The sequence below is a fragment of the Nyctereutes procyonoides genome, unplaced genomic scaffold, assembly GCF_905146905.1.
Source record: "Nyctereutes procyonoides isolate TBG_1078 unplaced genomic scaffold, NYPRO_anot_genome, whole genome shotgun sequence".
Classification (NCBI taxonomy): Eukaryota; Metazoa; Chordata; class Mammalia; order Carnivora; family Canidae; genus Nyctereutes; species Nyctereutes procyonoides.
The window spans coordinates 30,419,036-30,432,674 of NW_026575131.1; the positions used below are offsets into that span (position 1 = coordinate 30,419,036).

General features: G+C 38.2%; 1 protein-coding gene across 8 annotated transcripts in view; it reads left to right on the forward strand.

The window, feature by feature from the left end:
• Positions 1 to 13,639, forward strand: part of FHIT (fragile histidine triad diadenosine triphosphatase) — a 1,388,110-nt gene that overhangs the window by 629,690 nt on the left and 744,781 nt on the right. For 6 of the 8 annotated variants that reach the window (XM_055344936.1, XM_055344935.1, XM_055344937.1 and 3 more), the window contains one exon: positions 4,134 to 4,253. In XM_055344936.1, coding sequence (XP_055200911.1) covers positions 4,134 to 4,253 — 120 coding nt within the window. Of the gene's footprint in view, positions 1 to 3,455; positions 3,519 to 4,133; positions 4,254 to 4,283; positions 4,395 to 13,639 lie in introns of those variants that run through there. The other 2 variants (XM_055344934.1, XM_055344941.1) reach the window with 2 other exon arrangements.

A 13,639-nucleotide genomic window follows, 5' to 3' on the forward strand; every position in this document is an offset into this window, starting at 1 on the left:
AAGATACCATTTATAATAGTGACATAAACTAAAAGCTATTTAGGAATAAATCTAAGAAAGAATTCATAAAACATATAAGGGAAATTTAAAACCCTATTACAAGAGTTTTATTAGGGTATTATAGAACATAAATGCAGCATTCATAAATGGATTGATTGAATATTGTGAAGGTGTTGTAGTTCCTCCATTAAAATTTAAATTCAGCGTAATTCCAATCAACATCTGAGGAAAAATTTTTTTCAAGGGGCAGAGTTGAATTGAAAATTTATACGGCCGAATAAAGAAGGATCCTCTTTTTATAAGGCATTAACAAGGCATTGCCAACAGGAGTTGGCAAACTACAGCCCAGAAGCCAAGTCCAGGCTGTCACCTGTTCTTATGAATAAAGTTTTATTGGGACACAGCCATATCCATTTATTATGTATTGTCTCTGACTGCTTTTATAGTGCTGTAACAGGATTGAGTGGTTACAACAGACAGTGTGGCTGGCTGAATCTGGCCTTTTAGAGAAAAAAATTGGCACTCCTGTTCTTCAGCATCTGGCATAGAATCAGAATATCATAAGTATAGACTCATTCCTTTATACATAAGGGGATTCGGTGTAATTATTCCCAGCAATTGGTGCTAGGAAAATTATTTCACAAAAGTTAAAAAAAAAAAAAAGGCATTACATCCCATAAGCAAATTTCCAAGTGGATTGAGTACCTAACTATTAAAAATGAAGCTATGAAGCTGATAGACAAACATTTAACAATATATTTTTGTAACCTCATAGTAGAGAAGGATTTGTTACATAAGACTCACAGCATAAACCATAAAAAGAAAATTAAATATATCAGAAAATGCTTTTTGTCTAATGGATCATATAGGAAAACTAACAGATGGTGAAAATGTAATTGTCATGTTTAAAAGACCAAGATCAATATTTAAATATACAAAGGATTTTGGAAAATCAGAAAATAGAAGGGAGGAAACCCATACAAAAGAGGGCAAAGTATGAATTGGCAATACAAGAAAGAGAAATATGCACACATACATGTCACTTTGGAGACAGAAAAATTAAGGGATTCCATTTTGTCTATCATACCAGTAAAAGCTAGGAAATCTGATAATCCCAAGTGCTGGCAAGGATGTGAGAAAATAGAAATCTGCACCTATTGCTTCTGGGAATTACAGTCCCAGAGCGCAAACTGGTGCATTTATTTTAGAATATTCAGATACCAAATAATGGGACTCTAGATACTCAGGGTAATATATGTAAGGTGGTCATCACAGTGGTATCTGTGGTACAAGATGGGAGACCAGCTAATTCTTCAGCACTAGAGGGACAGGTAAGGAAAATTATAGTGTAATACAGTGAGAGGGAATAAGCAGTGGGAAGGAATGCATTACATCTACTTATAGCAGCATGAATGAGTCTCTGAAACAGTGTTGAGGAAAAAAAAGGGAAAATGGTATTTAAAGCATGATGCAATTTATACACAAATTTTAAAACCATGCAAGAGCCCTCTATATTTTTGACATGCAAAATATTTATAAAAATGCAATTAAAGGGCAGTCCGGGTGGCTCAGCAGTTTAGTGCTGCCCTCAGCCCAGGGTATGATCCTGGAGGCCTCGGATCGAGTCCCACGTTGGGACTGCATGGGGCCTGCTTCTCCCTCTGCTTGGGTCTCTGCACCCCGCACCCCCCCCCGTGTGTGTGTGTGTGTGTGTGTGTGTCTTATGAATGAATAAATAAAATATTTTTAATGCAATTAAAATGATATGTTAATTATGAAAAAGTGAAGCTTTGTGGTGGGAAGAATGCGGCTGGGTGTAGAGGATGAAGGAAGTAATGGTAAGAAAAATGAAAACCAGATGAAGAGCCTTTCATGGGTCCATAATAGGAGCTTATGAACTTGAGCCTGTGTTTAAGTCCATTCTCTACCATCATCCTTGAGAGGAAACACATTCTGGGCACATTACTCCTTCCAGCATTGTTAGATCCAGGTTCTCACATAATGTCATCAGGGACGGGTCTATCTGGGCTCTGCCAGCATCAGTTTTGGCTCTGGATGTCAGGCAGACACTCTTTAGTGTAACCTCTAGTTGTTCCGGTTCACGTTAAAATTGGCAATTCAGCAAGAAGAAAGTTCTTTCCCTATAGTGTCAGCAGTAATCCTCTCATGGGTCTCCTTTCTTTCAGTGGCTCATTTTTTGTCCTGTGTCCGCTCCTGAACCGGTCATGTGAGAGAAGCCTTAGGATGCCTGGATCACTTTCCTGTCCCTAGAATCAGGCATGGGAATAGTCCCACAAACAGAATGTAGTGGGATAACCCAAAGAAAACTCAGGGTGGTATGGCCAGACATACAGCAAGTAGATACTGGGCAGGCAAAAACAAAATAAAGAAAAAAAAAAAGCCAAAAAAACCCCAAACAAACGAAAATAACCAAGAACTGCAGTGGAATTGAATCAATGCTGTTTGCAGAATGACTGAAATGAAATGCCATGTTTATTCTAAAGAAAAACAAGGGGAAATGAGTAAAGGTTAACTCTAAATATCTGAAGCACGGCCACTTGCATGCTCCTTGTTTTATATGGCCCCAAGGCATTAATTCATGAGAAATAAATAGACATGGTAGGAGGGGCAGCTATGTAATTGGCCAGAGTTGTCTTAGAAGCATTGGGTAGTACATGTCCCACCAGTAGGTCTACTCAAGCATAGGCTAGCCAGCTAAATTGGCAAGGATTCTGTAGGGAAGGACCTAAGGATTGAGAGAATAGTTGGGTTTGATCATGATTCTGAATCATCTGGACATCTTATTCAAACATAGATTGCTTGGTGCTTCTCCCAGAGTTTCTGGTTTGGTAGGTCCAGAGTAGAACTTTATAATTTGCATTTCTAATTAGTCCCCAGGCGATGCTGGTGTTGCTGGTTCAGGAAACACACCTTGAGAACCACTGGGTTAGAGGAGTTTCAAAATCCTTACTGGCCTTTCATGAACTAGTTGTAAATGTTTTGAAAACCAGTATTTGTAGCATTGAGGAAAATCCTCCATTTTATGGCTCTGTCCATGAAATGTGTTAGGTTCTTGCCATGTGGGTACTTTTGAGGACAGTAGGTGACATTTGCATGGCTCTCTGTATCTTTTGAGTCATTGAGAAAATTAGGATCATTAAACAGTTGCACATTTATTATTATGCTTTATAAAATTGTCATCCATCCTTTTTGTCATCTTCTGTTTTTCCATGGGTTGATCTATTTTCACAGTTTTACAGTGGGGTGGTTTCTAAATTAGAAAAATGAATGGTTTTCCAAGGAGGGTGTGTCTTATTCAGAAAGTAACTTTGCCAGGTATAAGCACCTGACTGTTGGAAAATCATTACCTCATACCCCAGGTGCCAAGTGCCAAATATTGCTTCAACTACTTCTCCACCCCCATGGCTTTCCCCAAAAGAGAGGATCTGGAATATTTTACATGCCTTCCTGCCTCCTGGCTCTGCATCACCAGGAGTTGTCCTCATTCTTGAACTCTGGTTTGCCTTTTCTTTTTCTCATTTTTTCCCCTTTAATTTTGGAATTTTTGCTATAATAGTTCTCTCAGAGTGCTTATGTTTTTGTATTTGTAGGCAAGGTCAATTGGTGTTTGTACTTTTTCTGAATTGCTTTTATATAAATAGAAAGCCATTTGAGAAAAGCATTTAAGAATTAAATGGTTTATAGTCGATGGCTAACAATTAAAAAATTTCAGCTTAGCAAAGATGATGAGATGAATGGGTAAAAATAACCTGACAGGTAGGACTTAGTGGATTTGGGTTAAGGTGACAACTTGAATCTCAGAGGGATTTAAGAAGACTGTTTTGAGGGGAAAAAAAAAAAAAAAAAAGACTGTTTTGTTGTCCATGTGTAAGCTTTTGCATAAAAACAAGCCGATCAAGGCAGTACCAGGTAGGGAGAGGAGAGCACGTTTTAGGAGGACTTACCCAGCATCCATCTTAGTGGATGTTAAATGGGGTAACAGGTTCAATGACACCTTCTTTGCAACTAAGAATCTGTAGTCATGGAATCTGCTCTCTTTAAAGTTGTATACACTCTGAGTTTCTCATCTGAACTTGATACAAGCTCATTTCCTCAATTATTTTCTCTTTCAGGCTTCAACCGTGAGGAAATGTCGTTCAGATTTGGTCAACACCTCATCAAGCCCTCTGTGGTTTTTCTCAAAACAGAACTGTCCTTTGCTCTTGTGAACAGGAAACCTGTGGTACCAGGACGTATCCTTTTTTTTTTTTAAAGAGAGGAAAAATAAAAAAGCCTCTGAACTTAACAGACCACAGGAATCCAGCACGGGGGTCCAATGTCCATCCTCAAGGGTAAATAAGGAATCCACCTTTCTCCCCCTTTGGAGAAACCAGGTAAGATGTTGCATTTATTCTGAATCCAGTTGGTGGCACCAGTAATATGCTTGATCAATGTTGCAGAACTTCTGAAAAGAGTTGCTTAGCAACCGTGGCTTTGGAGGTGAATTTTTACTTGACCTTTTCACTGTCATAGCTGTGTAAATAAATAGGTGCTTCTAAAGTGGGCCCAATGAATATCATGAGTGCTTTGTTTTCAGTTATCAATTGTGAATATTAATAGTAAGATAGAGATTGGGCGGCACTTTCATGTTATAGTAGTAGGGTATTACCTGAAGATTTGAAACTGACTGGGTGTCTTTACCACTTAGAGGTCCGTCAAGCAAATTTATACACATAAACATACCTATAAAACAGTCGTTTTCCTTTTAGGATCTGACATAGCATTTTTATTTTCTTGGAGAACATCACAACTTCTAGATCATGGTCTGGTGTCATTGGTGGTAGAGTTGTTTTATTTCTCTGTGACCACTGAGTTGTAGTCTTTCCTCCTACTGACTTCAGTGGAAGGTTTATTCTTTGCTGTGGGAGCAGCAGGAATTGGTGAAATGTTCTGGAGTTATTTTTATGTTGCTGAAAGTATCACTCGTGACTTGTGCATATGACTTTTGTACTGACTCTTCAGATTTTTTTTTCTCTTTTCTCTCTAATTTACTATGCAGAGAGCAACAAAGTATAAGATTTCATATTTTAAGATAATATGTATTAATACAAGATAATAAGTATTTTCTAAACTATGACATAATTTTACTTTAAAATAAATGTTTCTGTAATTCTGAATCTATAAAATGTCAAGATTCTTTCCAGAGTAAGTTATCTATAACATATATGTATTTTATATGTTATCTCTAATGTATATCTATATCTATATCTATATATTCCCCCCTCATAGGGATTTTCAGGGTGTTTGAGAACTTTAGGAATAATCTTCTTTCTTGGCCTTGTAACTGTTGCACGTTGAAAAAAAAAATACTGAAAATATACACCAAAAGATAATTGTGATTTTTATGAGAGATGCCCAAATTCATTGAATTTAATTTTAACTAAATAAATTTTGTAAATTTATAGAAGTAATTATCACAGCAGTACACTAATAAATGATATGTGAATGACTACTTGATATTTAACTCTTCTTTTAAATATATAAGCATAGTCTAAATTATAAGTACTCAATATTAGGAAATATTCCTCCATCGAAGTAAAAATAAAAACTAGAATGTTTCCAGAAGGTCCTCTAAAAGAGAACAATTTTAAAATTGTATACCAATTTTATATTGAATTCTTCTAAGAGACTCTGAAGTTCTTAAAATAACAGAAGCATTTTATTTTTTCATTTGATTTTGCTGCAAGTTTGTGTCTTTTTCCTCTGAGGAATTTTTTTTTTTTTCATAAAGAAAATGTTTGAGAATTCTGGAGTCAAAAGAATGTAGTTGAAATGCCATAGGTATCTGTTTGAGTGCCAGCTTTAGTTGACTTCTAGCTTCTATCAGAAGGGGACCTGGGATGAAAATGTGATTTTAGATGAACATGTTTTAACACCTTGGCCTGGAAAAATGTGAGCTTGCAGCGTTGTATTGACTTCTTAATGTTTAATAATGGAATGAATTTAACTTTGTGTTTTGTTTTGTTTTTACTTATATATTGATAGTAAGAAACCTGACTTTTCATGGTCTTTTTAACCCATTTGCCATATGTGATATGAGACCTGGATCATATGCATGTTGGTACTTAAGAATAGTTGTGGGGTCTGCTTCTAGAGAAATGCCTATACCGAACAGTGAGCAGTGAGTGACTGATGACGAGTTCTGTTCCAGATGGCTCTGGAATTGCCATTTTGGAAATGGGTCCTGGTCAGTTCTCATATCTTTGAGTAAATGCCAGGGACAAGGGGTATATTGTATTAAAATGAACAAACCTGAGTTTGTTTGGAAGGTAGCTAGAAGGAGCCAACCCTTTCTGGGGATAAAAGAACCAGGACGTTTTTATAATCTGTATACTCTCTGAGGCTATTTCATACCTGCAGGGTTTAAAGGGGTCTCAGGGCCAGTAGATAATGTTTTCAGACAATCCTTTTTATATGTTGACTTTGTGAGATATGTATAAATATAATATAAATATTATATATATGTTATTATTTTAAATTTTACTTTACATTTGTGATGTAAAGTTGGGTGGTAACTGTGAGAAGAATCTTTTTTTTTTTAATTTTTTTTTTTAATTTATTTATGATAGTCACAGAGAGAGAGAGAGAGAGAGGCAGAGACATAGGCAGAGGGAGAAGCAGGCTCCTTGCACTGGGAGACCGATGTGGGATTCGATCCCGGGTCTCCAGGATCGCGCCCTGGGCCAAAGGCAGGCGCCAAACCGCTGCGCCACCCAGGGATCCCTGTGAGAAGAATCTTAATGCGTTACTTGTTTGCCTGTAGGAAGCGGTACGCTTTTGTCTTGTGATTTGGGAATTGAAGCCGTGGCTAGCTCTGTCCTCTAACATTTCATAAAATAAACGGTGAGGTGTCTGCAGCGGCCTTTAATCTTGCTCCAGTGTTCTCTTCTGTCTGCCTTAGACAAGTCCCTTGGCCTGCAGCTCCTTGCACCCTTCCTGCTCCTGGGTTTCACTCTGACCCCCACCTCATTCTAGACCTCCGCTCCCATCCTCTCTTCCTCCTTCCTGTTCCCTTGCAAACAGACCACTAATGAATATAATGGATTTTTTTTTTTTTTTAGGACAAAGTCCAAACTCCTTAGCATAGTTTTAAAGGATTTTCATTCCCTTGACTCAGCCTTGCTCCTTTCCAACCATTTCCTGAAGACACATTGCATTTCCCCACCCACCCTACCCTTCATCCTGCCTGTCTCTTCATGGTGAGATCCTTACCATCCTTTTCCAGTTCACCTAAAATGTTTTGATACCTGCTGTGCCCTCTAAGGAAGAAAACCGTCCTTTCTGTGACCTTTGGCTCCTTATTTGCATGTTGATTCCTGTAGCGGTTTATTGCTGTGCTCCTACTCTGTTCCAGGCACGGGGCCAAACACTTAACCAGTCGGCCTCGAGTCAGAACTCTGTGCATTCTTGTCTGTCTCTGTGCTGAGTCCTTAGTTCCTGGAAAGGGATGGGGCAGGACCTGCCCGTGCACGTCTTTCTTTCCCTCAGCCTCCAAAGTACTATCTTGAGTAAATTTAAAGTCAAACTATGAACATTAGGAGCATATGGATCATTTCAATTGAGGTGGGCAACGAGGGTGCATGAAAATCCTGCCTTCTCAGTATTCCCAAACCCCAGCCAGATCTTGTTCCCATTTTATTCCAGATTTTTTTACTATCCTATTCAAACTGAAGTTTTTAAACTTGCCCTTCCTGCTTTGTCAGTTGCAATCTTGCTTACATTTCTGCGTTTCAAGTATACAGAGTTAAGCCTCAAACCTCAAAGTGGTGAATGAACTGATGGCAGATGGGGAAAGATTCTTTCCTTTTCTTTTCTTTTCTTTTCTTTTCTTTTCTTTTCTTTTCTTTTCTTTTCTTTTCTTTTCTTTCTTTTCTTCTTTCGTTGATTTTCAGTATACCAGTCTGTATCTTAAGGGCAGTATATTGCCATCTTTATGTGAACAGGAAAATTTTATTTTGTATTTTTGGTGATTTCTTTTTAAAAAGCGTATTCAGGTGGCCTTTGGGGAATGTGCCATTCATGAAACTTGTAAATGTCATCTTTGAACTTGTGTGCTCTCTAACATTTTGCTCCCTCTCCCCAACCCCTTTTTTCTTATGACTTTGCTCACTGACTTTTTCATACCTTTCAGAGGAGGAAAAGAACTGTCAGATCAGGGGCCAAAGATAAGCTTTTGAAGCAAGATATTTGCTGCATTCTCAAAAGACCCACTTCAATCCCTCCTTGTCCCCACCTAAAGCAAATACTTCTGTTTGTTGCAAACAGCATTTAAAGCTGATTGAATAGGCTTTAGCCTCTGTGGTGCAACACTCTAGAAGAGTATGTCAGGATGTCTTTAATCCATTAATTTCTTGTTACTGGAAAATGCTTTTCAGAGTGTCTTGGTGAGAGAATAGAAGAATTTTGGAGATTGCATCTTCAGAATTCTGCAGTGAACGTTTTATTCATGTACCTCAGTGCAGTCCAGCTATTGTTCATGGCTTAAATAAATTCAAACCCGTATAGTTAATACTTCTCCACACCCCATTCTCTTGCATTGTGCTATGTCTACCTCCCATCTCGAGCATGAAAAATGAATTTGAGCATTAGTGGAATCCATTTAGGGACTAGGGCTTTTATTGGAAATAAAATTATTCATTTGTTATGTCCTGTTGTTTTCAGCAGACTGTGTATTGATCTTTGGATTGCTATTCAGAATGGCATAAGGAGCTCTAACATAAGGGGAACATGGCAACATTTGCAAACGGGTTGAATGCGGCATATAATGACAGAGATAAACCTGGCTCGCTGGCCATACTATATTATACAAATCATTTGTCAACAGTTTGTTGAATCGGTTATTTAAAAAAGCAGACTTTTCCAAACAGGAGCATCACACACCGAATGTTATCAAGTCTAAACAGTGTTAGGATGAGGTGTTGAGGACAGCCTTATAAAGTGTGTTTGTGAGGAATTAGATCATGTAACTTGAAAGATATTCCTGCTAAATGTTTGGCACAATGGAAATTGTACTCTAAGGTCCCACTTTTATAGATAAAAAAGAATACTCTGGAAAATGCCTTTAAATATACAGTTTTACCTTTCCCAACAAGCAAGTTTTCTGTTTTTAGACCATTGCCATGTTGAGTACTCCTGAAGTGAATGAACAAATAATAAAAATAGCCTCGTTACTTAACAGTGCTTCTTACGGAATGGATGCTATAGATAAAAATGCCCTTTTAGTTCTTCCATAAAAATCAGAAATATTTGTCATTTCCTGAGTAGGTTGTAATCTTGTGAATTTCTTTAATTGTTCAGGAAACTGCAGTTATTAGCGATCTGATGATCTTTCATTTCTCAAAAGAGTTTCTTTTTAAACCTTCCTGTGCAAATAAAATGAGCACAAGCACTATTTTAATATCCTTATTACTAAAGATAGTTTTTTTTTTTTCTTAAAATTTCCCTAAGCGTGTTTTTCCCCTCCACCCTGTGCCTGCCTGTTGTATATTAGCTAGCTTAAAATACTCTGGGAGAGATGTTCAAGGACAATCTTGCTGTCCTTTGTCCTGAGCTACAGTGGGGTGAGTTGGTTTTCTTATGGTCCTATTTCTCTTCACTTCATTTGGCAGGTTATTGTGTTCAAGTTGTGTATGTAGCAGGGATTGTTCAGTTGGAGCATTCTTTACCCAGTTTCTATGGTAAAGGATTCCACATAAATGTTTGCCTACCCTTGGCTTAGTAGCTAGGAACCGTTTTTGATGGCATTGGTCAGCAGGAACAAAAGAAGCTCTTGGATGCTTTTATCATTCACTAAGTTGAGTGACCTCTTTTTCCAGTGTCTAGAACCTGCTAGAGATGATCCTGGCAACTCCCATTGCAAGACAAACCTTGTGTGACCCTCATCCGTCTTGGCTTGTCATCTGAGGAATTACTGCATGGAGAGCAAATACGTTTTATCTCAAATGCCTCTTCTTCAGTTGGTAGTGAGCTCACAGCATTAAGGAGGATTCTGAGGCCACATGCAGGGGTCAGTGGGCAGTAACTATCACGGGTACCAGAGGAGAAAGAGGAGCCCTCTTTGCCAAGCTCTTCCTCTACCAGGTTTATTTTTTGTTCCTGGAGCTGAGGTTGGCATCTTTGTTTTTATTGTAGACAGAATGATGGATGGTTGGCACCTGACACTGAAGGAATTAATAGATGCTTTGTATGTGTGCAGAGAACGTTTGAAATTGGATGGAGAAAAACATGCGGATTTTATAGACTTTGTCCTGACCCATTCAAATAAAGGTGACTCACCCATGAAACAGTATGCGTAAAGCATGTGTATATTGGTCTCTAGACCTCATCCTGGCCTCTTCCTACTGTCCACGCTCTCTCCCTGGCTCCTTGCAGACTGCTGGCTGATGAGGATATGCATGTGGTGGCCTTGTGATTCCCTCAGCTCCTGATCTTAACTACTGAGTTCTGGCTGATTTTCCTTGACCTTGACCTCTTCTTCATAATAGGATTTACCTTTGAGCTTCAGGCCAAGCTGTGAGTGAAAGAGATGGGCCGGTCTGAACCATGGTTATGCATTAAAGGAGGGAAATATAAAATAAAACTGGCTCTTTGAGTAGAGCTTTTAGAAAGTTCCTGCATTCTCTCAGAATTGCACAAAGCCTTTAGAATCTCTTTCACAACAGGAAAAAACTATCTTTACAATCTGCCTTTCTATAGAAAATATAAATCTGTTGACGTGTGAGTATGGAGAAGGACAGTTAGGGGTTCTCTCTCTCTCTCTCTCTCCAGCTGTAGCAAATGGTAAAATTATATGTATTAAAATAACGTGTGGAATATTCCTCATATAAGTTGCAAAAAGGAATATCCAGCAACATGGCAAGCCATTCCCCGTATCTATTTATTTCTATGTGAAACTTTCCTCAGGTAATTTTAAATTGTCATGGTTAACAACTGCTGAACTCTGTTCATTATATTCTGAGCATATTTTTGACCTGTTTCCCATGCAAGTCATCAGATTGTAAGGAATAGGGAGAGGCTGGTCATGGTGTTGCCAGCCTTGCACTTGTAACAGAACATAATTAGAAATAATGAATGAAATAATACATCATTATTCATAAGAAATGTCATGTAATTAACTTAAATAATGCAAAATATATTCTAATTTCCATTTGGAATGAAAATAGATTTGTTAGAACATCAGTAGGCAGTTAATGTTTATCCTATATTTTCATACACATATCAAAGCTGTTAAAATCTATTGAATGAATAAACATGGATTTTTCTACAACACAATAAGTCAAGATGGCTTTCTTTTGCTAATAGTTTTATGTATATTCCTCGTTTATTATACATATATATATACACAGATATATGTATATATAGTTTGTATATATGTTCAGTTTTTAGAATTAGCATACTTTATATTTATTGCAAATTAATGATCTAATTTATTTACTTAGCTTCCATTTCTTTTCTCAAACTAATTGACTGAAAAAAATAACTATAAATTTGCAAATAGCTCTTGGGCACAAATTCTAAATGGGCCTTATCCTAAGAATGCTGTGCAATACTAGATATCTGAACTAGTTTTGTGTTCTAAATTATTTTCCTGGGATTTCTGATGCAGGCTTTCAGTGTGCTTTAGGAGTCTTGGTTTGGCTTAGATATACCCACAATCGAGGCTCAGGATGTGGGTGGATATGTCTTAGGCAGAGGAGTTATTTTTATATGCAAAGAATTAGTATGACACATGGCACTGACCAATGTCAGGGTAGTTCCTGGAAGCTCTCTGCTGTGTCAGACATCGACCTATTAATTTCTGCATCATGGAGAGGTCTCGAGAGCCTCAGGGGAGGAGGCAAAGAGGAAGGAGCAGCACTTGAGGGCAGTACATACAGAAGCATTTCGATAGTTTAACAACAGGAACAGACGTGCCAGTGGACATCTCAGTGACAGCCCTGGTTGTAGACAGATGAAGACTGAAAGGAGAAAGCCTTGGGCACAAACCTGGTGTTTGTCCTTCAATACCATTGAGTCCAGCGGGATAATAGATTCACCAATTAATGAAAAACAACAGAATTCTTTGTTTCTAATGATCACCTTCCCTACATGAACTGGTAGCTGTCTCCCAACAGTTTAGGGGAAAGCTTAGCTGTGGCAAGAGACTGAGGCAGTGTTTGTTTCTGTCTTTGTTATGTGTGTGTTTTTGTGCAGTGGGGGTGAAGAACATACAGATGCACAGCATATTAATAGCTTTTGTTAAGAATATTTTGGAAATTAATTAAATTCAAATAATATTTTTAGCATGAGGAAAGCATTGTTGGTGTCACTACTTTGTTTTGTCCCTGTTGACCAGCCATGGAAATGGGAAGGTTGAATCTCAGGCCAAAGCTGGTCCTACTTCATGGGAGTCAGGGCTTCTTCACCCAGGACTTTTGATCCTCATTCCATCATTCTTTCCACCCATCTCCTGCCATCCTGTGAGCGGCAAACCTTTTTGTATCGTTGCTTAGGTATTCTGAGGAGTTCCTTTCCCCAGTCTTAAACCTTTCCTATTACCCCTACTTTCTAGAGCTATATTGTTGTAAATGTAGACTGCCATTTATATCTCTCACTGACATTTTGGTGGCTCCATTGTTTAGGTGTAATGATTGTTGTCATTTAAGAAAAGGACTAACCTTGGTGATTTCTGAGAATGGAAAAGGCTTCAGCCTGACTCTGATGGTGTAGGGGACCAGGCAGTTTAGCTTGTCTAGCAGTGTAATTTGCTCCTAGGGAAAATGAGTCCAGGAGGAGCTAAATTCATCCAGCTCTCTAATTTTTCTGTTTTCTAATAGGTTTTGAAATGGCTGTAGTTATCAAGAGATCTTTTCATCTTTAAGATTTATTTCCAGTTCAACAGTTTTGTTGGAACTAAGAATTATCTGTTGAGTGCTAATACTTTAACAGTAAACCACGATCCCTTTCCATTCACCAAAGATGATTGCTTTAAAATTTGTTAAATAAGATATGTCATGATAAAATAAATCAACAGAAATTACATTAAAATCTTTAGCGTGTTTCTCATGCAGATGTATGGGACATTAGCTAGTGTTTTCCACTGTTTGGAGACCAAACGACCCCTAGAAGCTTTTTCTTGTGTAGTTATATCCTCAGTAAGGTCATTGAAATTCAGAAGTAGAACAGACACTCAATGGGACTTTTCACATTGCCATAGAATACGAGCGACAGGGTCCAAACAGAAAGGCTCATGATACTCCTGGAAAACTACCTATATATGAGAGGGAGCCATACTCACTTTACCAACAGGCAGCAGCAGAACCGGACCCACCATGTTGAACCATATTTCCATGCTCCTAGACTTTCTAAGAGAAGAATTGGTGAGGGGAAAGATATAGCCAGTTGGAATGAAGAATTCAAATAGACTCTTTTCCTCCTCCTTTCTGGAGTGATTCTTCCTACTGCTCCTGAAAGTCATGAGCTGGAAGCCCTGAGCTGCATGATTTCAACAAAAGGATGCTGCCATCTTGTTCCCTGCCTGGTTGCTAAGCCGTGGAACCTGCCAGCTATCCAGGCACTGCTATCAGGTGGGACAGGCACA